This window comes from Haemaphysalis longicornis, unplaced genomic scaffold, assembly GCF_048455015.1.
Source record: "Haemaphysalis longicornis isolate Haplotype H1 unplaced genomic scaffold, Haemaphysalis longicornis Haplotype H1 scaffold_1, whole genome shotgun sequence".
NCBI lineage: Eukaryota > Metazoa > Arthropoda > Arachnida > Ixodida > Ixodidae > Haemaphysalis > Haemaphysalis longicornis.
Window position 1 is genome coordinate 296,728,157 of NW_027526203.1, and position 25,152 is coordinate 296,753,308.

At 46.3% G+C, this 25,152-nt stretch overlaps 2 protein-coding genes across 3 annotated transcripts; both read right to left on the reverse strand.

Annotated features, from left to right (window-relative positions):
• Positions 1–463: 463 nt before the first annotated feature.
• LOC144148538 (retinoblastoma-binding protein 5 homolog) lies at positions 464–23,554 on the reverse strand. 2 transcript variants are annotated; one of them, XM_077680061.1, is made up of 15 exons: positions 23,329–23,553; positions 22,730–22,755; positions 21,285–21,457; positions 21,011–21,151; positions 20,532–20,619; positions 20,363–20,434; positions 12,180–12,289; positions 11,980–12,099; positions 11,210–11,363; positions 10,142–10,213; positions 8,494–8,675; positions 8,235–8,331; positions 7,113–7,221; positions 3,703–3,837; positions 464–659 (listed from the first exon to the last, which is right to left on the reverse strand). In XM_077680061.1, the coding sequence occupies exons 1-15, from the start codon at positions 23,345–23,347 to the stop codon at positions 616–618; spliced, it is 1,542 nt and encodes a 513-aa protein (XP_077536187.1). In that variant the 5' UTR covers positions 23,348–23,553; the 3' UTR covers positions 464–615. The 2 variants fall into 2 exon arrangements, with proteins under 2 accessions (XP_077536187.1, XP_077536193.1); XM_077680067.1 differs by lacking the exon at positions 8,235–8,331 and having other exon boundaries at positions 23,329–23,554.
• LOC144169970 (THAP domain-containing protein 1-like) lies at positions 17,849–19,550 on the reverse strand. Its single transcript, XM_077699449.1, has 3 exons — positions 19,416–19,550; positions 18,500–18,698; positions 17,849–18,326 (listed from the first exon to the last, which is right to left on the reverse strand). The coding sequence occupies exons 1-3, from the start codon at positions 19,484–19,486 to the stop codon at positions 17,859–17,861; spliced, it is 738 nt and encodes a 245-aa protein (XP_077555575.1). The 5' UTR covers positions 19,487–19,550; the 3' UTR covers positions 17,849–17,858.
• Positions 23,555–25,152: the final 1,598 nt, after the last annotated feature.

The following is a 25,152-nucleotide window of genomic DNA, read 5'->3' on the forward strand; positions in this document are numbered from 1 at the left end:
TGAACCAACAGAAAGCAGGTGCCCATGGAGCTAGGCGCACTGTCCCCAAAAATGTACATAAAAATGCAGCATCATCCTTCAAAAAGGTAAGTCGTGATGGCATGGCCTAGGTGGGAACGGTGCATCTTGTCTAGCCCAAGCTTAACACCGACACTAGGTGGAGCTGCACAAATCGGTAATGAGCTCCGCATACTGCAATAAGGTGAGGCTGCAACGGCAAACATTTGAGTCCCATCCCCACATTCCTAGTTTTTTTATCCTGAAACTTTTCTAGCAACACTCTTTCATCTAGCATATTGTACTAGGCAATTTCAGAAGCGAGTTTGATTTAAACACATTTTGATAGCCAGTGTGTCAACCAACAGTAAACAGCGTCTTTTCTGTGCTTTATGCATTTCATTAAAGCAAAAAAGAAATATTTGAGAAATGGAGCAGACTTCCTTAAAAAAAGATTTTAGGAAATAGATCATATGCTACATGCATGGGTAAAAACATATATTTAACATATGTGTACAGGTTAAAAGAAAACATTTGGCGAAACATACTACAGAATGCTTCTGGGAGACCGCTTGTGGGTGTGATGAAGCAGTAAAAATGCATTGAAATCATTGAAGGTCAGGCTGCTGAGTTGGAGCCCTCGAAGTTGCCCCCGTCGATATCTGAAATGAAACAAAAATAGGAATAAGTTTTATCACGCGTTTCGCTTGGCCCAAACCGCAGTTCAGAAACTTGTGCAACATCTTTCCGAAGTGACTGGAACAAGGGTTCGTCAAGTAAATATTTCCGAAAAAAAGCTGTGCAGTCATTTTTAAATGATAACCTGGAGGAAATTACCTAAATTCATAAACCCATCTTCCAATTACTTCATAGGCCCACTAGTGGATTATTGGGTTTATTTTTCTGTCTCTCATCCTTTATTAGCTGCTGTGTTAAGGCTTGAAACATGCACAGCTATATCAAAACATCTGACACTGCGCTATTCCTCAACGCAAGCAAGTTTGTGTGATGCTGCAGAAGGTAAGCACAGCTACTTATGTGACCAAGACATGAGTAACCACAGCTGTGCTGCATTTCATCAAATCTCTGATTATGCAATGCAAGCAAATGACCAAGAACATTTTTGGTTGTTCTAGTCTCTTTTCAGTTCCCACTAGTTTTTTTGCAGACTGCTGCTTCACTTTACTGCACAAATGTTGTTTTTGGTAAACTTTACTACTACAAAAAAGACACCCCAATGTCTGGGGTTCTGAAAGAAAAAAATTCTCTATACAGATGGGAGGACCTGATGAACGTGAGCCACTAAAGCTTGCCGCCAGGCCGCTCGGTCCGTTAGCAACGTCGTAAACAGGCTGGCGCACTTCAAGTCTTGATACCACCAATGGCTTCACTTGCAATCGAGGTGTTAAGTTCCCTTATGTCCGCATCAACCCACTCGGGCATGACTGCCGCTTTTGAGCCAGTGCCCTTGGAGAATCATTGCAGTTGTGATGAGGGCTCTCTTCATCTGCGCTATTCCATAAGGCCACGTGAAGGATACGTCGACTACGGTCACACTGATGGGGACATTAAGACCACAGAAGTATTTGTTTATGGGTTCACCTGTTCATGATTTAAGCCAGGTGAAAACGGTGCACATAAAAATGACACGTATAGGAAGGATCTACAAGCAACATGCCTGTTGCCTTCTTCTTGCCGGAGGTATCATTTTTTTTACTTTCATGTGAGTACACTGACCTGAATGCAAGAAACGTGTGTGCCACACATTCTTTTTGCTGTTTATTATGACTGGTATTTCTGTTAGCAGGTAGTAAATATGGTTGTGGTTCGTTTCCCCGAAGTCCGGTGTCGATCAGGAACCCAATCGCCCGGGCTCCGGTTGATTTGGCAGGAGGCTGGCAGGGCGATGGTGTTGAAGTTCTTGGAGACGGCGGTCGAATTGACGAACTCGAGGCGTTGGGGTTGATTACGTGAAACGAAGAGTTTATATACAGCTATTTACAGTAGGAAAACTGGGTACATGGGTAATAAAAAGAAAAACTTCAAACTTCCGCTAGACGCTAGCTCCAAGTGCGCACAAATCACTTGAGCTTCTCAACTTCGTCTAACTCTCCTAACCTCGGAGCATACACAAACCGCTCGAGAAACGATGGCCGAGACTCTGTCTTGCCGCAAGATCCGTCTAGTTGCCCGGTACGGCGCTGTACCCTAAACCTCCGACGCGATCTTAACCTCTAACCTAGGGGGCTCACAAATTCCAACCTAGCGTTAACGGTCGAGACTCCTTGTCCCGCCGGGAACTGCCCAGCTCAGCGCTCAGACAAGAACGATTTCTAACGGCCAAGTTCGGCCTTATAACAGCTCGAGATCACACTCTCTCGGGAACGCCCCTGTAGCGTTCGTACACGCGTAAGGGAGTGCCCAAATTCACGTATACAGCTGTCACTCAGCACGCTACGGAATATTCAATGAGGCGCCGCCATATTTGGGTCAACGGCACGCTCGCAGACGAGCAGGGGCGCGCGACCCCGCGGGGTGAGAGCGAAAGGCAGCGACGGTGCACTGTTCCGGCCGGGGCGCGTTAACAATGGTGTCTCGCGCGGCGCGCGCTTCGACGCCGTTAATCCCACCACCTCCGCGCGTCGCGTCGACGGTTCCCGGAATCCGGTGGCGCCGTCTGCTTTCTCAATGGGGGATTATCCCTGTGGTATGCGGTGGGCCAGACAATCCGTCTCCCGTGCGCGCCGTGACGAATTGGCGACGACTGCAGCGTAGAGTCTACAGTGCTGAGCCACCAGACAGAGTGGCGTGTTCTGACGCGCCGCCCGGGCGCTTGGACCCTGACCTCATCAGTGGACCTTACACGGGTCTATTAAACAGTAGCCGCTGTTCGGGACAATAAAGCTGCTGCAGAGAACTGAAACCCTAGCCATCTAGCCATGGTTAGAAACAGCACCCCGAAGTCTACTAAGAGTTATTGGCATTGGGTCAATGCAGCAGTGGGTTCGGTCCAACTGGGCGAACGCAGGCTTCAAAGGGTTGGATGAATAAATGGCTTTATTAGCCAAGAAGCACAAGTAATTAAAGAGCTATAGTTGAACATAAAAGCTAAAGTAATCGCAATATACTAACATGCGACTTCTTGACTTTCAGCTAGCCCACTCGGAAAGGTTGCTAAGTCATACAAGGGCTGCAAGCAAGGTAGGCCTAGGAGAAGCCTTGCCCCGACAATACCGGAAGCTGTCAGCCCCCACTATCGTGGCAGCGTCGTGGAACATCAAGCAATGGATGGCACATTTCACCCTCATCGGGTGAAATGTGCCATCTAACGGTGGGAGAGACTGCTCATGGGTGAGGAGGAGTGCCAGCGAGGGAAGTAACAGGAGTGCTCCCCACTGGCACATCGGCACGTGCGAAGTAGGCAGGGGGAAGTGCCGCAATCCGCTTTCACGATAGTCAAGGGAGCATTGCTGTGCAACAGCACTTGCCACAGGTGTGGCAATAGGTGAAAGAGGTTCATTAGGACTAGTGACCTATATACGTCCTGTCCACGTTTTTATTTTCCCCTCTTTCACTGCATAAGATTACCCCCTCATTTGCATGACTGAACACTAATGGCTTTGTTCTAAAGGCAACATTGAGCTATAAAAACTGAGCTCTACCTTGGCGATCCTCAGCACTGGCACAAAATGCCGGTCCACCAACCTTTGGGCTTGGAAAACTTGGAGGTCCTTGGTGATTTGGCTCTTGGAGGCCCTTGAGATTTGCTGGGCTTCTGGCGTGGCTTGCGTGGCTGCTGGCTCTTGCCCTTCCTCTTGGAGCTGAGCAGGGGGTGCAGTTCTGAAACAGGGAATCTTCTTGTTAAGGTCGAACGGGGCCTGCCACTGATGAACTGGCAGATTCGGATGAGCAGAGGGGAAAGTGGAATGCCCTATCAGGCTTCATAGTACCCACCACTATAGCACCCCCTCCCATTCACCCTCCAGCCCAAGGTAGGTCAATCTTGGTACAACATAGCACTGATGACACCAAAAAGGATAGTTTCGATGCAGTGCCGTGCCCAAAACACCAATGATACCTGTCTCTTCTGCCATAAACAATAAGAATCTGCTATCTGCAGCAGGAACTATAAAGATTCACGAACATAGAAACTGCTATAATCACCTAGCAGTGGTATGTACTACGTAAAATGAGTCATTCCTTTCCTGAAAAAATTTGCAAAAACAAACTGATGCAACAGGTATCAAGTGCTATCATCATCAAGCAGTGACATGTACTTCTTCCTACAATGATTATTCAAGGCTGTGAAGTGGGTAATCAACAAGATAAAATCCTTCATGCATTGCCGAAAAAATTTTAGAACTCAAGGGGTCAAACACTATTTCAAGGGAGTTGGTAAAACATACAATATGATAAATATCTGCTATCATCATCATCATCATCTAGCAGTGGCACGTATCTAGTAGTATTGTTTTGCAAGTCTGGGGAAATGGCTAATCAACCCGATGAAACCCTTCACACATTTTATAAGTAATGATATTGTTCAACTCAAGGTAAAATAATTTTTGGAAAAACTTGGTAAGAACACACAATGTGATGCTAGGTATCAATTGATATCATCGCCATCTACCCCCAGTAACATGCACTCAAGATGATTATGCAAGGCTGAGGAAGTGGCTACTTTTTCACACAGGGCATTTTACTATAAAGGGCCAAATTCCTTTCCGAAAAGATTGGTACCAACATGGAATATGGCGGGTATCAACTGGTGCAATCGTCATCCTGTCCTATCCTAACAGTGGCCCATACTTCCTAGAATGATTGGGCCAGACTGGGAACGCAGCCACTCAACAATATGTAATCCTTCATGTATTAGATAAGTAATGTAATATGTTAGAATCCATGGTCAAATCCTTTTCCAAAGAAATTATTGAGAACATGAAATATGATAGCAGGCAACAGGTGTATTCATGGACATGCAGTTACGCTCCTCAAGCTCTTGCTCACTAACCTTGAGTGAATGTGTCCCTTTTACAGACAGGGATCCCGAACCCATGCTTGGCAGTGCGATGCTTATCACAGTGCTCATATTATAAGTTATCACTAACAAGAGTGTCATTCTACCCCACATTGTGTACGTGTGAAGACGCAAGATTCTGTTCTGAGATGTGACGGTTCAATAGTTTTTATAGACCAGAAGGAAGAATTTACGAGTTACTTATAGCGCATTTCTTAAAGCAGCCTCGCTGAAAGTGCCTACATTTTTTCAGGTGAAAAATACTTGTAGGCTGACGATGATTGAAAAAAGTAGCAGTAGCTGCCAGATAAGTGGTGCTAATTAAATTATCCTCTTTTCCCATCAGTGCCTTATAACAACTAAGTGCTAACAAAAAAGAAGCTGCCACTATACAGGTTTCAACATTGTGAGCAGCACTTTGGTACTCTGGTGGCTATAACATGATGCAGAAACAAAGTACGCGTACCCTGTGAATGCCCTGTTACGTGGATACTGCTATCTATCTGGACATCCTTGCCTTACAGTAGCAACAAAACCTGAACTGCATAGAGCAGCAGAACAGAGAAAAAATAATGCTAAGAACTGTTGGTTGCACACACAGCTCATCGAGTACTTCCCAGTTTATGTTTGGTCAATTCATGTCTTTGATGTACACACGCCAAATTGTTAGACCGCAAATTATTGCGGAAACATTTATCTTATAGCACAACTTCTTATAAACCAACATTACCCACAGGAATTAACCAGACTTTGTTGCTTCTCTTTTTTCCTATTATGTAATCCCTTTTTACATGATACGGTAACAGAACAAAGTTAGGAAGAACAATAACTACTGCTTCTCAAAAGGAAGGGCACATGCACATAGATTGCAGTTCTTGAGCACCTTTGGAATTACACGCCCTCACAATTGGTACACTAACCGCCATGCCGCTTCCAGAAAGATGGAATCCTCACTATACATGAAGATGTTATTCACTTAAATTTTGCAAGAAAATGAAAAAGAATAGTTTGATAGTACTCATGGAACTATACAAACCATCCCATATTTCATGCTTACTGGTTTAATTAAAATTACCATATTTTTTTAAAGATATTATAGTGCCTTCATTTTTTTCTCTACCTCTCCTTTTTACCTGTTTTCTTAGAGGGAAAAATAAGTGGTTACATTTGAAGAGGGTTTAATGACAGCCACACCACTGCAGCAGCTGAGCCCAATCGTTTTGCAGGTGCCAAAGTACACATCTAACAAAGGTGACTTCAAATGCCCGAAAAACTGCCAGATGCCACCAGCTGATGCATGTTTCAAAATAATACTGCACAGGGCACCTGCCGATGCAAATTTGGCGTCAGCCCAGATTTCGAGTTGTCCGTTTTTCTCCTATTAGGAAGCCAGCAGTTGCTAAAGAGCTGCTTGCATTGCAACCGTGCCACATATCGGCAATTTTCATGCTTTCTATGACAGGCAACCAGCAGCATCAGTCACTCTTTCTAAGCAGATAGTGACAAAGGCCAGCTCATGATGCAACCACAGGAGAACGGATCAACAGGTTCGGACTTACTCTTGGAACACATTTCCCATAAGCCTGATGAACAAAAGTACCCAGAAGTGTAGTGCAAGATGGTGCTCGATGCACACATTAATGCCGTACTTTAGTCAGCACAAAGCGAGCTGAAAAATATGTTTAGCCCCTTTCAGTCATTTATCACTAGAATAGGGCACACACAAAAAAATTTCAGCAGTTCTGGCTTTGCCAGGCCTTCAAATGTTCAAGAAATTATAACAGTCAGAGAAAGTAAATGCGACTACATAAATAAACATATCATAGTTCACATCAGTCAACAGTTATATCAAGGCAATGCACACAAGAGGCAGTGTGTGCAGAGCCGATATGGTGCAAAACAGTTCCTCAAACAAGAGGTAGTTTACATGATGCGGAATAACAAGCGGTGAATTCCTTAACTCTCCGCTGTGCCTGTCTGCATCTCAGCAGATGCACTTTTCTTAGGGTACTTCCCCCCTACCAGGAAAGCTTCCCCAGTGCTCTTCACACACACTCTCAGTGACACACAAAAGCCACATAGCAAGCAGTGCCTGTACCACCAATCGGAGCATCCTTGAGTTCAATGTCATAAGTCTTGGGCTTCTTCTTTTTTGGCAAGTCCCCCTCGGCAGAGCTGGGCCGCTTCGTAGAGAGCTCCCCAAGAACCTGGAATGCAGATAATCATGGATTTAAGGTTCGGGTGCTCAATGGAAGCACACTGAGTCCAGGTAACTAACAAATACAGTAGGATTTTAGGCAATATCACAGGAAAAACGTGTTCACACTGTAAACTGAACTGCACATTACACCGAGCTTTCGCCATGTAACTGCAGCTCTGATAGACGCGCATAAATGCCACATGCTCCAATAAGATCCGCTAGTGCTCTGACATACCTTATAAAGCAAACCCAAAACTGAATGTGATTTTTTTATACCAACAATGGCACGTGTCTACTGGCTTCGCTCGTATTTGCCAAAGAGGAAAAGCACACTATAAAAACAAACTCTTGTGTTAGTCAATTAGCTCAACGTAGCATAAACTGTAGTAGACAAATCAAGCTGCTTTGCAGAAGTTTTTCAGTGCCAAAAGCAAACTTGGGTCTATCTGGATCGCTACAGCAAAAAATACAGGTTGCCAAATCTCGCCAGCTACATGAAAGGATACTGTAACGCTCAAACTGTATAGATGGCAGAAGACGACGATGACTTTCCAGCCAAGGACACCAGCAAACATGCTTTCAACATGCATTATGGCCCACTGCCATTCACCAATGCTTGTTTGTTTTAAGCAAGAACAGGCATCATGGTGCAGGCACATTTGATATAGTACGACAGCTGGGCATGATGTGAGATACTATAAATGCAACAATGTGCCTTTTTCAAATCACAATCATATAAACAGCATGTCGGCATAACGCTAACTTCAATACATTGTCAACCACAAAAATAAACGGCAAATGCAATGAAGCCGCTGTGGTATTCAGAGCTTTGCCACTACAAAAGCAGCTTCCTTCTGAGCGGCTGCAACAGAGGCCATAAGGACACCCTGCCAATTCTACTGTTTGTTTCACCTCAGTCACACAACAAAAGGCTCCAACACACAAAGCAGATTCGTTTTAAACAAAAAAAACTTAGAATTCCACCCCCTGGTTTAATCTACACAAGGAGCAAAACCTCACAGGTTCAGGCGGTTGGCCCCAGCCTTCTTCTGGTTCATCAATATCGGGCGAAATGGGAAGGTACAGCAGGGCCCCGGGATCTTCCCCGTCTTCGTCACTAAAGAACAAACGCATGGCCAAGCTTGTGTAAACCTCATTAAACAGCACTAACAGCACAATTAAACTTCACCCTGCCGATTATCAGCCACTGCTAGAGTACCGAATGGGCCAGATTTTCCGCCTCTTAAACAGGAGGTGCCCACCATCCGTCAAGGCTCACCTGCTGCAGAATGCAGCTATGGGCTCCACTGTCTCAACGTCCACTTCCCCGTCTTGCTCTTCTTCCATGTGACGCGGAGGACTGGCATCTTCATCCTCCAGGTCAAACTCGCTCTCGCGCTCTTCGTACTCCACATTTTCATCCAGCTCCTTGAAGTCGGGTGCAAATGCACTCCAGTTTTCCTGTTGTTTTGAAAAAAAATTACAGAATAAAACGGACCACATCGACTTTTACGAATGACCGTGAGATGGTGCAAAACCCTTCCCCGTGCTTTTTATGTTCGAAGCATTACAGGTTTGTGTCTGAGTATGTCCTGGTGGTACATTTCAGTCAATGCAATAAACCATACACGTTTGCGTATGTGTGTAAATGCATCTATAGCAGAAAGATCGCAAACCCAAAGAATGGAGGAAAAAATGAAGGAAGCTCACAGTAACACGCAAGACTTGAAGGTAGCGAAGCTGTACACAACCTTCGCGGCCATCATGAATGTTGAAGTCCACGATTGCAGCCGATTTGCTTTTTCTTTGCTCCCACAACGACCTTTACTCTATCACTGTTGCTATTAGTGCGCGCATCCTTCGTTTTTTTAGAAATGATAAGCATGGCGCAACACCTTGGAGGGGCGTAAGCTATGACGTATCTTTGTCGTTCCGAGCAAGTGTTGCCACGATTACGGTGAATGCTGGAGTTTTTTACCAATCTTGACCAACCTCCCTAAGTGTGTAGGCTTGGCTTGAAAAACATGCGCAAGGGACGCTGGGCGGTCGTCACGAGGCCTGCACACATGAGCACTCAGCATTTTCTTGGTTTTGTTAGCTACCTAGCAGCCGCCGCGAGGTCCACACTCACGTGCGTGCGATCGGTAATTTCTTGGTATTTTTAACTGTGGGCACAAAAAATTACGATTTCCTAAACAGCTTCGCTGTTTAAAAAAGGAGCGATACGACACTGTGGAGATTAGAGGCCTCAAAGGGAGGAAACGAAAAAAAATGTGATGAGACAAAGGGCAAAGGGAAACAGGAATAAAGACAATAACGAAGTGAACAAGGAGGTGGAGAGAGCGAACAGGCCAGGAAAAAAACGTACAACCACAGCAGTCAGTGAGGAATGCAGCATGAAGGGATGGAAAAAAATAAACGAGGAAGCGAAGAGATTCACATGAAAGGTGGAATAAAAAGAACCGCAGGTTTTTATCATCTACCTAGGATGTTTCCACTTTCCTACAAGCTACCAAATGAAACAAAATACGTGAACGCTCACATAAAACCGGCACTTTCAGTGCATTCTTTCATGGAAAGTATTCTGGGACTCTGTGGATTCGTCATAAAAAGAGGCTCATTGCATAGACAGGAGATGCATGATTTGGGTCCTATATACATACATATTTACATACATGTACGCAGTCTTCACATTAAAAGGTTGTCCTACGGCTTTGAAAAATGCAAATGTCCAAAATTGCTTCCATCCCTACCCGTACTTCAATCATTACCTGTACACTGCAAACCCACACTGAAAAGCATCCACCAGTCTCACCCACCACCTGACATCTGGCCATTCTGCTCGGGCCGATGCGAAGGCATGCCAGTTCCTATCTGCGCACCTCCCTTGACAGCTTGCAATAGGTCACGGCTAAAGCGGCACTGACCACTTGTTGCTGGGCCCAAAGGGACACCACTCCGCTGGATATGGACGCTATGATGGGCCGTACCGGGTGCCACTGCACAATAGACAGGGAGGGGACAAGAATGGGGGTGCAATTTGAATCCAAATATTTGAAGCACTATACCTGGCAGTTAACATTCGGATGCCATTTCTGCCCAGAATGTGATAGAGCCGAAGTCCAGCAGATGATGCCCACTGGAGGATTTGACAACGTTACTCTAGCTTCACTTTTTCATGGGATGCTAGAAAACCTTACACCAAGTGCAGCCTTTCATACATAGGACTGAACACAAGCTAGTACCCACTCCATAACAGCCACAGCGTAATAAATGTACGAGTTTTATAGAAGTGTCAAACTTGCAGTAAGTCTGTAAACACCCTCAATTATAATGCAACGAAGTGCAAGATTTATGTGACAAAAAAAAGAAATGGCTCTGTCCAGCCCATTTTCCAATTCTTACAAGTGCATAAGTGTGTGGGGGGGGGGGCACTTTCAGTGCAATGTCAAGAACAAAATTGACGGGTGGTCAGTTTTGTGAATTGAATTCCTGCCGTTTTGCCCCAAACCTTGAGCAAGCTTTCCTCAAAAGCGCATCTAAAACTTCCCTATATTGAGAGGATCGTAAGCTTAAGATGTTTGTTGGCCCCCTTTTGATCCAAATCATCGTGCGCATTTACGTGCGCATTTAAGCCGACGTGCTGTGTGAAGTGAGCTTGATGATCCCAGCCTTCTTGAGCATGCGCTTACTTGCTCTGTTCAACCGCACACGAACAAATAGCTCCCCCCTCCCCCTGAGGCTGTGCTGTAACATAGTCCCTTGTGGTTTCCAGCGTACAAAGCAGGATCAGGATGCACTCTAGTGTCTACAAACTGTATCCCTTGCACCATGCAAAATCGGAGCTCCAAATTCTATTCAGGTTAGTGCGGCAAGAAACCGCACGTGTCATTGTTATGAGGCCCTGCTGTTACAGGAAACCAGCACAGCCCAGGCTCTTTGAGAATCTCAGGAGCTTCACTTCAGCACCCCTGGAGTGTGAGAGCGAGACTGACCACGACGTCGAGCAGCAGTTCACCCTTGGTGCCATGCAAGATCTTGACCAGGTTGCCGATGCTCTTCTCCCAGATGTACAGTGCATGCTCCCTCGCGGACCCTGCGCAGATGTACTCCCCATCTCCTGAGAAGCAACACTTCTTCCACGTGGTCCTGGGGAAGAGACGGCGTCACCAACAACATAACCACTCCCGGGAGCACGTGGAGGGGAGGAGCGGGTGGCCGAGACATTACCACGGTCCTCTAGGATGCTCTGAGACTGGGACTGCTCAAGAGCTACACATAATCAAGGTAAGGGATGCACACTAGGACACCTTGCAGGCAGTTCAGTTTTAGGTTTTCTTGTAAACCAGTTATTCATTGGGAAGTATAAGCGAGATATTGGTGCAAAGCGTCTTAGTGACGTTAATCTACTCAAACTACGTAGTACACCTGCCATCTGCTGAGCTGCTCTCCTCTTAAAGCTTCATTTTAATGAGACACTACCCTTTTCTGTCTTTGACGTGCAACATCGGTCAACATCAAAATTTTCAAGATTGAGGTTGCACTGCAAATTGGTGTGCCGCCACTGCTATAGTTCATAAGGCGACCAGCCACAAATGATTCCTCCTCTTTTTCTTCCTAATGTTACATGGAAACTACAGCACCAGGCTTCGACTATTGAATAGTCAAATAAAGGGTTACACGTTTTTAACCACACAATGCCGCTCCAAACAAAAGTTTCAGGAATTCCCTTAGTATATCTCGCCTAATTAAAGACCCCACTTACTTGTTCACCAAGTCTTGTAACTTCTGAAGTGGTTTTGGTTCTCCATCCCGACTGAACGAAATGACTTCGCTCGCATTGTAGACTCGAATTATCCGATCGGCCGTGTTCACCAGAAATAAGCTGCAAAAAAGAGAAGTGTTCTGTTTGAACAAATGCATTTTATAAACACTGAGTAAGCCTAACACAGGTGAGCAACCTACTCGCCCCGCCTGGCAAATTCAATGGACTTGATGGCTGTGGTGTTGGATGTTCCAGTCGTGACTCGAAACGATGCCTTCATAGCGAAGTCTGGGACTGAGACAACAAGCACCTGGAAACAAGAAGCAAAGCTGCAGTATATCCAAATTTGGGGTTTAATGCATTCAAACAAAATACTCTAAAAGTCCAAACATAAACTGCATATACACGCACGAACTAGCAATGACTTCCAACCAGCACATTTATTTAAAGGAGCCATGAAGATAAAACACAAGTTTGGTTCATTCGAAAGATTGCCTCGTTAGAACCATACTGACACCACTTTTAACACAAACTTCGCTCAAATAAGCCACATAATTAGGAAAAAAGGGAATGACCATGCGACCCACCAGCTCATTTCCCGCAACAGAACCTATGATGTCACACGAGAATGCTCTGCGAATGGCGGAGGCCGGCAAAAGCAAACGCAAGTTAGGCAGGGCTTACCATACTGCACATTCTAACCTACTGCATACTGCACATTCCATACTGCACATTCTAACATACTGCACATTCCTTTTATGACACTAAGAACGGCGGAGTAAACGGTTGAAGTTCCGAATAAACACGAAAGCGTGTATGCCATTGCGTACGAAACTACCGCCAGCCGAGCTCGACATCTCGCCGTCGCCACCGTCGCGCAGACGAATTTTCGGGTTCGAGGCTTTTCGGGGTCAACGAACCGTCCCAGCCCGCACAGCCGCGACCTTGCTTGGTATCGTAATCCCTTCACAGGAGGTTGGCCGTCATATCGCCAACCAGCAAAGGTAAAAATAGAAATGAGGGGAGTAAGGAACAGAGAGCAGCAACGAGATAGTGCCACTCGTCGCACAGGTTTCAGTATGGAGGTCGTGTTGGCTTGCTGCTGTCGTTACGAGCTCGTTTACAGTTTACACCACTGAAAACTTCAGTTTGTTCTAGTACTTTACAATGAAATTTCGTTGCTGCGTTTTGAAATGGCAATGTAAAACGGGAAAATCGTCGAGGGAGTGCGACATCCCCGCCGGTGGGGAGATCTCCTTTCATGTGCTGCCCAACGACGAACCTCGGCGAAGCAAGTGGCTACGTTTTGTGAACTTTGCAAACGGAGGAGAAAGAGAGCTCAATGAAGTACGAGTGTGCTCGCTTCATTTCCGAGGAAGTGATTACGGCAGGGACCCTTACGTTAGCTCACTCCTGGGACATGCTGGCGCTCGTCGCCGACTTCGTAAAATCGCCGTCAAAGCGCTCTGACCTTGGGGGAAAAAATGCCGTACACACCGCGCATTGACGCTCGTATCTTTCTCGTCGGAGCAGGGAGCTCGCGCGAACGGCTTTCCATACACAACACCGGCCAACTGGTATAGATTTGATTGTAGGGTTTAACGCGCCGACGCAACGCAGGCGATGAGGCGCGCCGTAGTGGAGGGCTCCGGATTAATTTTGACCACCTGGGGATCTTTAACGTGCGCCGAAATCTCGTACACACGGGGCCAACTGGTATAAGCGATACTGCTACTGAAATTGAACTATTATTAACCGTAATAAAAATACGGCACATACGTAGCAGTCTGTATTCGTCCGTCGCGACGGGGCTGACGAGGCAGCGGTGCCGACGGCTGGGCGTTCGTGTTGTGGCTATCGCGGAATGGTCGCTTTCCGGTCCATCCGCGTATCCCACAACTCCTGCCGCTCGTGCACTTAGAAGCATTGAGCGTTCAAGTGGTGTGAGGTTGTTAAATGCAACCCCGAGCTTCTCGGCGAGAGTTTTGTTCTCCGGATCAGGCGATTCCATGACTAGGGCTGCGGGTGCACTAGGTTTTACTAGTATTTTTAAAATGGCCGCCGTCTCGGTTTAGGCACGAGTTCCCGTTCCTGTTTGGTTCCCGCGTGTGGGTGCTATATGGAGTCGACATACTAAGTATCTGTTTCATGGACCGGCTCGTATGACGCCATTGTTCCCGTCACGAAATGTGCAATTTAGCGGGAGATTTAAAATTTTGGCTTAAATTGCCTTATTTCTCAGTGAATAAAGCATCATTTGCTTCCGGGAAAGCGCTTAGGGTACTATGAAACACCTAATCTTCCGAATAAAACAAACTTTTTTTTTCTCTTCATGGCTCCTTTAAGACTTTCCTGCAGCCCCATAACTGGCTACAAATGTGACCACACGGATTCATAGTTGCGAATAAAGGGTTGGGTCCAAGGAGGTTGTATAGAACTTCTGGAGCGGAGGTCGCCCATAGCGGGCAACGCGGGAAGGTGAAGCCGGGCGAACCAGTCGGCGGCCATATTGCCGTGGGCAGAAAAGGCGCTGCGCCGGCAAGGACGTTGAAGTGCGGTCGCGTTTCTTTTTTTTTTTTTGTTTTACAAGAGAGAAAACGATAGTAAGCTAGTTTATCGATTACGATATTTGAGGGCAGCCTGAATTTTGCCTTACGCGGAAGGTTTTGACGTAAGATATGGTACAAGCAGCGAGTTCGCGTGTGTACATCTCACGGTGGTCAACAGAGCTGTCGATGCGGGAAAACGCGTCGCGCTAGGCTAAAGGCACCACCTATGCTTTTATTTAAATAAACGTTTATTCAGTATATCTAAGGCAATAGACCGCCCCCTTAACATTAAAATTACCTCATGTTGCACGCCATGGCAAGAGATTCCGTGTTATAAGGTTACCGTGTTATAAGGTTACTATTAGCCGTGATTTCCCGCTGGAAGTGCGGGGCACGCGAAAGCGCGATTATTTGACGCTTGTTTCTTTTAGTGGCGTTGCTAGGATTAATGAATGCTTATTAATAATGATTATTAATAATAACGCAGTAGCGGTTCGAATGGTTTTTAGGCAGTACTGCAAGAATCATATCCATCAGGGTATTGCAATCTTTATATGTAGTGCAAATGCACGTTTTCTGGTTTAAACATGCCCAGTTTTGCCCTTGCCGAAGAAGACCAAATTAAGCACGAACTTTTGATTGATTGATTGATTGGTTGATTCATTGTGTGGTTTAACGCGCCGACGCAACGCAGGCGGTGAGGCGCGCCGTAGTGGGAGGCTCCGGATTAATTCTGACCACCTGGGGAATCTTTAACGTGCACCGAAATCTCGTTCACACAGGCGTTTTCGCTTTTCGCCTTCAACAGAAAAGTGGCCGCCGCGGCAGGGAATCGAACCCGCGTTCTAGGGATGAGCAGCACAGTGCATTAGCCACTGAGCCAACACGGCGGGTCGATTTCCAGCTTTTCAATCGTATGTTGCAAAATGGATTTGGCACACACTGAAGCATATTAAAGCAGTTTTTTTATTCTGCGTGCACCTTACAGAAGGCATGGGACAAAAATAAGGAATTATGAAATGCGTCAGAACATAAAGCAAAAAAAATGCCATGACACTCAAAAATATACCTGTTACTCTAAGAATACAATTTAAGGAAACATAAAACAAAGTATTTACAACAAATCTCAGGAATTATGAAATGCCGCAAGAAGATTAAAAGTAAAAAATCACACTGCACTCACAAATATAAATGGAACTCTGAGCAATACAATTTCAATATACAGAAAACACCGAAAAACTTAGAGGAAATGTACAGGAGGTATTTACAACAAGGTTTATGAATTATGAAATGCCGCAAGAATATGAAAAAATAAAAAAATCCCAATGCACACCAAAATATACACGGAACTCTCAGGAAACACAAAACACAGCAAAACTAAGGGGAAATATAGGGCAGTAATTTACAAAAACCAAGTATGAAACTGAGCACACACTTAGTGTACCCACTGGGTGTACATCGGAACCTTGCTGTACTGAACATTCCTCACTGATTTTTGAAAATGATGAGTCGGGACAGCATTGTCCGCACCTTCCCTTTGCAGTTCGCCAGGTTGGTTTCCTCGGTGATGTGGTGAAGCCTAATCTTGAAGTAGTACTCTGCAACCATTTTCGAAAGCTTGTAGATGTGATTGTCGAGTGGATCGCAATGCAGGAGATGTGGCACAAGCTCAGCAAACCACGCCCTCTCTAAAACCATGGTTAATATCTGCATAACCAATCCCGCACATTTCGCGTGCAACTGCCGCACGTTTTCGCACTGAGTCTGCAGCAATCGGAGACCCTTTTCTGCAGCTTCACAAACTTGCAATACATCCTGTGAAGGTGCCACAAGCCCACCACGAGTTTTTGCTTTGATGAGTGCAGGAAGCTCACTTGACTGCAGAGCAGCAACACACTCCTCACAATGTGTACTTGCCACAACTTTTCGCGCAACAAATCCGGCAATGTAGGGCACAACGGATCCCACTACAGCCGACAGGCTTTGCGGTACATCGATACGACACGTGTAGTCGGTATCGTCATCGAAGGAGTCCTGTGCTGCACACCTTCTGGCCTGGCTGACTGCGGTTGACTCCAGTTTGCTGACAGCACTTGACACGTTTAGCACTGCGACAACATCCGCAGCACAGTTCCCGGCATCTGAGGACTTTACTTCAGTCTGAATAAGCAGCCGCTTATATGCTGCTTTAAATTGGGAAGCAGTTGGGTTATTACAGAAACCACCCCTTCCTCTGATGCAACCAAAAAATATTTCTAAGTGATTTGGGACAGTTTGTGCGTAAGAAGGTACCTGATTCTCCCTGTCAGTACGAGTTCATCAAAGAGACTTTCGATGGTACTTATACAGAAGTCCAGTTTTCTTCAAACTTTCAAAGGACGTCCACTTGCTTCCTCCAGTGCCCTAATGTAGCTCTGTCTCCTGCAGGAACGCCTTCCACGAAGCAGAATTCTCACGGCGCAGTGGTGCTTTGTACGACTTGGCTAGCGGGTTCTTTGGATTTGGAAGGTCAAAAAGCCTGTCAGAAATGCGTATCAATTTGGCTGTGGCATGTGCGCCCTGAAACTGAGGTAACTTTAATGTGAATTCGCAAAAGTCAAGGGCGTCAGCTACCGAAGCACTCAGCGTTTGTACAGCCAGCCTGACCTTCATTTTTTGTTTTGCCCATTCAAGGTGGACCTTAGTAAGCTTGTTACCAAGGTGCAGGCCTTCTTGACGTTGTAGAAGTTATAGCGCTTCAATGTACTGCCATTTAATGTGCGAGCCATCACCATCAATTAGATGACTGGCTGATCCCAAACAGTTTCTAACTAGATTTACCATATGGCAAACGTCCAGCATCACATGGACCTTCTTTGAAGAGCCAGAAGGATGGTCGAAGCTAGTTTCCAATGTGCTTGAGCGGAAGTTCAACTCAGCACCGAGGCATCTTGAAATAGCGAAGTTTGAGGCAGCTCCATCAAAAGTAAGGAACACAACATCAACTCCTGCAGCTGCCGTTCTTAAAAGGCATTCTTTAATGAGCTCTGCCGTCTGACCCCGAGAGCGAATCAATAAAAAAGTACCCCAGGGGCACCTTCAACCTCGTGTTCAGGGCCACTTACAATGAATACACACATTTGTAGCCTCGGGAAGGCTGTCATCAGACAACTCCCTTCAGTAGTCAACGTAGCCGACGACTTTGTTGCCGAGAAGCTGCACATGTTTCTTTATGGACATTTCATCCACCATAGGGGCTGCCACCAGTGGGTCATTGTGCCCCTGAGCCACATTTTCCAAAAACGTAAACGCTTCAGATGTGAACCCGGGTTCGCCATTTACTGACTTATACTACTCCCGCAGCGTTCGTTGTGAGGGCAGGGCGTTGTTGAACTTTGCGCGAACATATTCGTACGCAGCTGGAGAGTAGAAATGTAGCGTCAAGGCCAAGGTTCTCAGCTCCGGGGGATATTGTATTTTTTCTTTCTCAACAGACCTACACAGCAGCTGGTGAATGTCTGGTGAAAAGGTGGATTCAAATACTTCTAAGCCTTTCTCCGACAAGAGCTGCTTACCTTTTAGCTCCTTGAGGAGCTCTTTAGACGCATCATAGCGTTTTGTCAGCCTTCGCCTGGTCTGCTGGAGAGTCTTCACCTTTTTCTTTAGTTGCTGAACCTGGTCTTCCGACTCTGCTGCCTTTTGCTTGTAAAACACTTGCGTTGGTGATGCCGGCTCAGGATCTTCTTCAACTTCTGGTTCAGCGCAGTTGTCAAGCGGTGCAACTGTCCGGGGCCTGGGAGGTTCTCGTTTTCGTTTTTGCTGCACAAAGAAACAGGAGGAAATGAGCATTCTAGTATTCATGTTTCTGAAGCTGCCCGTGCTTTGCAGCCTACGTGCAAGTCGAGCAGTACTTTAACTGTTAGTTCGTATACAAAAGAGACACCTGCATGGTGCTGATACACTGCGAGATTATTTTAGTATCCCAAACTCACCGGCTGCTGGAGGTGCGCTGGGAACGCTGGGAACAGCGTAGGTACGCTCCCAATGCGCAGTCTAGTCGTTTGTACAGTTCTGTCGAAGCATTCAGCTTCAAAGTGGGCTGAACATGGTCGGTCCCCATCCTTGAGCTTCCAGTTATGTCGCTTAACAGCCCGTTCCCATGCAGAACGAAGCGCTTCATCTTTAGGAAACCTGCGACAAGGACAAATGTGCATATGTTACATATGGTTGAGAAAGAGCAACACATCATGCGTTTGTCATGATCATCACACGTACATGTCTGACTCGCATTTACTTTCTTTATTTTTGAAATCCAGATGTTTACTTAATTGGATGCACGACTACATTAACCGCGCACGTTGGCACGACAGTAGCATGCTATTGATAAGAAAACTACGCGCAGGAGGTTACTTAATCACATTCACAACCTCGTTGACCGCGCAAGTTCGTACGCGAGCAGCGTGCTATTGATAAGAAAATCATGCGGACGAAGAACGCGGGAGAGCATTGTGGTGCATCAAACACTTCTACGAAACAGCGCTAACGAGAAACGTCAGAGTATTCACGTATGACCGGATGTAAATGAAATATATTAAACAAGAGTACCTTGATTTTTGACGGTAACTGCCTTAGCAATACTCTGCATTTAAATTAGTGCGGAAAAACAATTTGCACCCCACATATTTACAAACATGATTTCGCGCAGTCAAGCGACTACAGGACCACCACAACTACGAGCGAAAACATTCGCATATCTGCGTAAACAAGCGCGTACGGTATGCTCAGTAAGCGGACGGTAGGTGCTACGGCAAATTTTGCTTTTACATCACGCAAAAACGGCGGGCAAGTGTCGTTATAATACTAGTAACGCCCTCGAAACAAAAACAAACAGATACCCTCAGTACTTACAGATGAAAGGTGATCCCCGACGTCTTCGTCGCGCGATTAGCGCAGCCGAACGCGACGCACGAGCAGACCATTTCTGCTTTCTACACCTTTGGAGCATCCATCCGCGAACGAGGATCCAACGAACACGAGTTCTGCTTTTTGGCAAGAGAGAGAACCCGGAAGAACGACACATGAGGCAGAAAAAAAATGTTATTGTGTCTACTGTTTATTTTAGTTTTTTGCGCCCAAGAATGTAAATAATTACCAGATGTATGCGCCCCCCGGCGCACGCATGTGAGACTTGCGAAGCGCTTAACTAGAAACACGGAGAAGGCAGCATAACCGACACCACATGCGACGAAATGAACACGCTCGGTGCGCTTGAAGGTAGCCGCATGAGAGAATCAACTTGCAAAACAAAACAAAACAAAACAAAACAAAGAACGGAAGCAAAAATATAACGTAACCCGCCGCAAAAACAAGCACATTATGCGACGAATGCAATGCGTCTGCTACGACGGAACAAGTTTTCTGCCCACGGGAAGATGGCGGCCGTCGGCGTCAGTTTTCGAGCACCACCTCCACTCCAGAAGTTCTATACAACCTCCTTGGTTGGGTCCCCTACCAGTCTTCATTTGGCAGAACTGCCGCTGTAATTATTTTTTTTTTTGAAGTCCCCCTTTTTGTCAGTGCCTCAACGAAAACTTAAGAAACAAGCTGAATATGCCCCAGCAGTTGCCATGTGATTAATGCTATCTTGACTTTACTCAATTCCCAATAGAACAAAAAAAAAATCCGTTGGTCAGAGATAGGCTTAAGGTGCACCAACAAACGGACACGTCCTTCGCCTTTCCCCATTCGTCTAAATGTTTGGCCTGAACTTTTCTGACGCTGTGCACCAACTAGTAACCTCGTTAGTGTTCCAAGGGTGTATGATCAGCGCGAGAATCAAAGAGGCTGTTCTATACCTTTCCTTTTGCATTGCCGGTGTAGATGTGGTCTCCTCTTCGGTCAAATGAGGCGACAATATTCAAATCTGACTGGAAATGCGACAAGAGCAGGTGAAAACCAGAGGAGAGAAAAAGAAGCGGAATGGCAATTCCCCCCCCCCCCCCCAGGGTGGATAAAGGCAGATACCTCATTATCAAGAGGAACTGTAGAGTTTACACCCTCCACATTGACCAGAACTGCGGTATGCTTGAGAGGGCAGACCAGAAATGCTTTGCTGAAACGTATAGAATATAGAAAAAAAGTAAAGAATTACATGAGGTTCCTAGCATTTCTAAACATTTGTCAGGCCGTGTTGAAACGAGTGGTTGCCTTCCCTTCAGTTTGCAAGTATACAAAGACATCTTATTACCCCTGGCCAGAACCTTAACTGCTTGGTCTGTGAACAGCTAACTGAAGTAATCCTAAAACATTGTGATACATTTAACTTGCACTGCCAGAAGCAACTTCCCGACTAGCCTAGCCTGGGAGAGCAACAATAAAGACAAAACGAACAACAACCTACTAAAGTACTCAGCACGATGTTTTGAGCGACGAAATTTCATGCCCCTTTGAGCATGCAAATAGTGGTCACAGGCCACAAACACCGCAAGGGTTTTTCCACTCACTCATTTCTTGGATGGAACTGGACTTTTAATATTGGCGATGGAAATCTGTACTTCTGGTCATAGTCACCGCTCACAACATCCCAGATGCACACACTGTTGTCAGTCGACGCACTCAGAAGTTTGTGGCCATTTCGGCTGAAGCTGGGAACAGAGAGAGCGCCTACAGACAAAGGCTTTCCACGTGACAAGAACCAGCTCATACACCCCTGTACTAGTGTCTAAGAGTCGTTCAACTAGGAATTCTACATGAAAAGGCTGCCAATGTCCTACTCACCACAGGGAGCAGACGGGGTGGACATGGGCAGTGATGACCTTGGCGATGCCCCGAGTGAGGAAGTCCCAGATGACGAGGCGGCCGTCGTTGTACCCAACGGCCAGCAGGGTTCCTTGCTTGTTGAAGGCACACGTGACTGCCAAGCTGATGCAGTCCAGTGTTCCATCGAACTCCTTTTGGGAAGGAAAGAGAATCAAGGGCATTTAGGCATTGTGTACATCCCAATTCCAATCTTTATATCATTACAAAAATGACACGAACACTTGGATGCTATTTAATATGTGAAAATCAACAAAGAAGACTACACATGTGCACCCAATCACCCTCACAACTGTTGAGAACAACACGGTAGCATATGGCCTCCAATACGTGCCGTAAGGGAATTACAAAGATGGCAGCAATGGCGGCCTACCCTTTCTCCCATGCTAGCTAACTGGATTGGAACCAGCTGAGCGAAAAGGAAATCGGGCCATTTATTGGCACCACATTGGCAGCCATGTGCCATGTGGCGCCTGTGTGGGGCCTGCTGGCTTCCTCCCTGCTCCCCAGCCAGGTGACCAGGCTCTCGACGTCACCATCGAGTCTACCCTCACCACAGCATGCCAGTTGCGCAGACCAAGCATGGTTTCCAACAACTGTTCATGTACTGCTTCATAAATTGCGCTTCTCGAACGTTCAATGTTGCCTCCCAGCCCTCTTCCCGGTTTAACCATGGAGACCTCCACCCTCAATCACAACAATGTAGTGCAGCCTACTCCTAAGTCTTCCACACTCATTCCCAACAATGTAGAGCAACCTACCTCTAGTCATAAGCCTTATGAGTGAGATCATGCACTGTGGTAGTTGGCCACGTGAAACCTAAGATGACACTGTTTGGGACGCTGGGTTACAATCGCTAGCGCCTCTAAGGAATTCGTTATCATTGCAGTTGGCTCTCGTGCACAGGTAAAAGCTCACTAAGCCGATAAACGACACGTCAGACAATGCTTGAGTGAACCCATATAGTCTCTTGTTCAGTCATAAATTTGACTGGGAGCACCAGACATGCATTATCCGCTCACTGTGGAATCCTCCCTGGCAGAATCAAAGCTACGACCAAGCATTTTAAACATTTTTCAAGGAGGCTCAGGGAACTTTTGTACACATTTTCTTTAAAACAAAGGAAAGGCCGCACATGCTCGCTGACCAAAGCCCCCAGCAGATTGCGCATTCCGCTATCTGCAAGTAGTGGGTCATGCATCAAAGGCTGTGCATTGACATGCATTTGTTAATAGTTGTGGTGTCTGCATACAGCTACCTCTGTAGTTGGAAACACGAGGCAATTTTTCACAGTGGACGACAATCAAAGGGAGGGAGAGTACGTGAGATATGGTGTCCATTTTGTTTTCCTGAATTTTCACAGTTTACAATAAAGATAATAAAAGGGGAAAGACGGGCAAACTAACCTGAGGGTAGTTCTGCCCAAAGGACTCTGGAAATGAAAAGGGATTAATAAGTGCTCAATCACCACAAGGTGCGTTTTCAACAGTAACGAACAGATGTCATGCATTTAAAATCAAAAGCTGTTTTTTGCCAATATTTTGCTCGTCCAAGCTTGAATTTAGCTCCTAAACTTCGTATTCGTTTCATTTATATTTTCTTAATTTTTGGCTAAAAGGGCACGTTTGATGAGACTACAAATTACTTGCTTAGTTTTTGCACTGTTCATCACGGCAAAGAGCAAGCAATTGATCACAAGCAAGACAAAGGCAAAAATTTTGTGCAGGAAGCACTTTCATTTCCGCCGCTGTTAAATGTAAAATAAAGCAACGACGTTCGAAAATGACTTGAGTCGCTTGAGTACTCATGCGCGCATACACTTCAGGGACACGATAAGCTGAGCGAGCGAATCTTATCACACATAACCCCCTCAAACAAGCTCAGGAAGTCACAATGAACTCGAGAAATGTAACTGCAACTATGTTACGGCTAAAATACGCGAACAGTTCCAATAAGCGACCGAACAGGCCTGGATCTTGCAAAGCTTAGCATGTCATGTACTCACCTAATAATTCAAGGTTCATTTCTACTTGCCAGCACTTCCAAGGGGCCTATTCACATCGACTGAAAACTCGCAAACTTTGGCAAACCGTCAAGAGCAGTGACCGGCAGCGTTAGCAGCGTTACAGTGAACTAGAACGCTTTTAGAACACCGTACCAGCCCTACTAGCGAGCATACCCGCGTCCCAGCGTTGCGGCAGCTACCACAGGCTTGGATTGCTTTATTGCCCGGCTTGGGTTGATGCGGCTTGGCCAAAGTTTTGCCAGAGGTAAAAGGCTAATAAAAATAAAGATAAGAGCTACACCGCAGCTGAACTAAAATCAATAGATCAGAACATTTCAGCGATTAATTAATATCCCAAGCAGCAGAAAGTGCCACGTTCAAGCACGACAAATCCTCAGTGGCCAATGTGTCCGAGCTTGGCAATTCGCAAGGTCGCAAGGCGCGTAGATGGTGACGCCGCGCGGTGACAGGACGAGAAAACAGTCTATGGAAGATCGGATCGGCGCGCGTCGGAAACATCAGGGCCTGTACGCCCGCATGTTGGCCGTCAGCGTTCGCCCGTAATATTACAGCCATTTTGACACCGTTTTCACGCGATAACAAGCACAACATTCACCGAATGCTTATGACTTAAGGCTCTCGGGCTTGATGCTCCGCGTGCACGAGGTTTCAACGCGCTGCACGGAAACGAGAAACCGAAACAGGATCCGAACAGTGCGCATCTTGTGTATTGGGATGCTTTAGTCCCTCGTCTTCGTGGAATGCTTTTAAACCCTAGCAAGTATGTACCAACTCGTCTTAACGATAACTCTGCCGTTACAGGGCGGACACCTTTAGTTTCCGTCACCCTCACTTGTATACATATCAGAAGTTCCACGTCGCAGATGTCCGTCACCTTAAAGGGACACTGATGTGAATTTGTCAAGCTCCCGTTTTTGCTTGCGCTGCGTAGATTGGCTCAAATTAGCACACTTTTCATCCTTTATTCGGTTGAGAAATCGGTAATTATTTTACAAAGCGCGAAAGAAGAAAAACTACCATGCGCGGTTTGCGGCGGCCGCACCAACTAAAGCTGTGACGTTAGGAGGAGCGGATACCGTGATTGGACGATGCCCAAGGTGAGCAACCAAACAAGTTTCGGTTTCGGTTTCGGTTCTGTAAAACCCAACCGTTGGCGTTGTTGGATGGGCATTCTCAATAACTCAGTAATCATCGTACCGCGCTTCTGCCATGTTGTCAGCTGTAAAAATGCATAAAGATAAGCCTCCTAGGACGGATTGGAATCGTAGCATTCACTAGCCGAAACCTACGCAGTGCATGAACGCCCTCCGCGTACCCGCAGACGCCCAAATGTCATGCGCTTTTCCCCCATATTTGGAGCTGGCCTCCCTCATGCCTGTGTCGTAAAAAGCGTGTTCGCACCAGGCCAAGGGTCTGTTCATTCTGGCCTGTGCCCACTGCCTGCAAGCAGTCGGTGCTTATGGCAACAGCACGCCAACGAGAACTCGCTAGCGCGCCAGTGCCAGCCTGCGCGCGTTTTGTGAACTAGTTCGTGGAGCCATGAACGTTGCGGCCCCAAAAAAGGTGAACTCAATATAGAAAACATCGGCGGAAAACGAAAAAGTTAACTTACAAAAAAACAAAAGCACGTACCCACGGGGATTCGAACTCGTGACTTGCAGAATACTTGCGGTGGCATACCTAGCAACCCAGACCGCACGTACCCGCGGGGATTCGAACTCGTGACTTGCAGAATACTTGCGGTGGCATACCTAGCAACCCAGACCGCTCGGCCACGGAGCGGGCTCCGCTGGCATTGGTAAT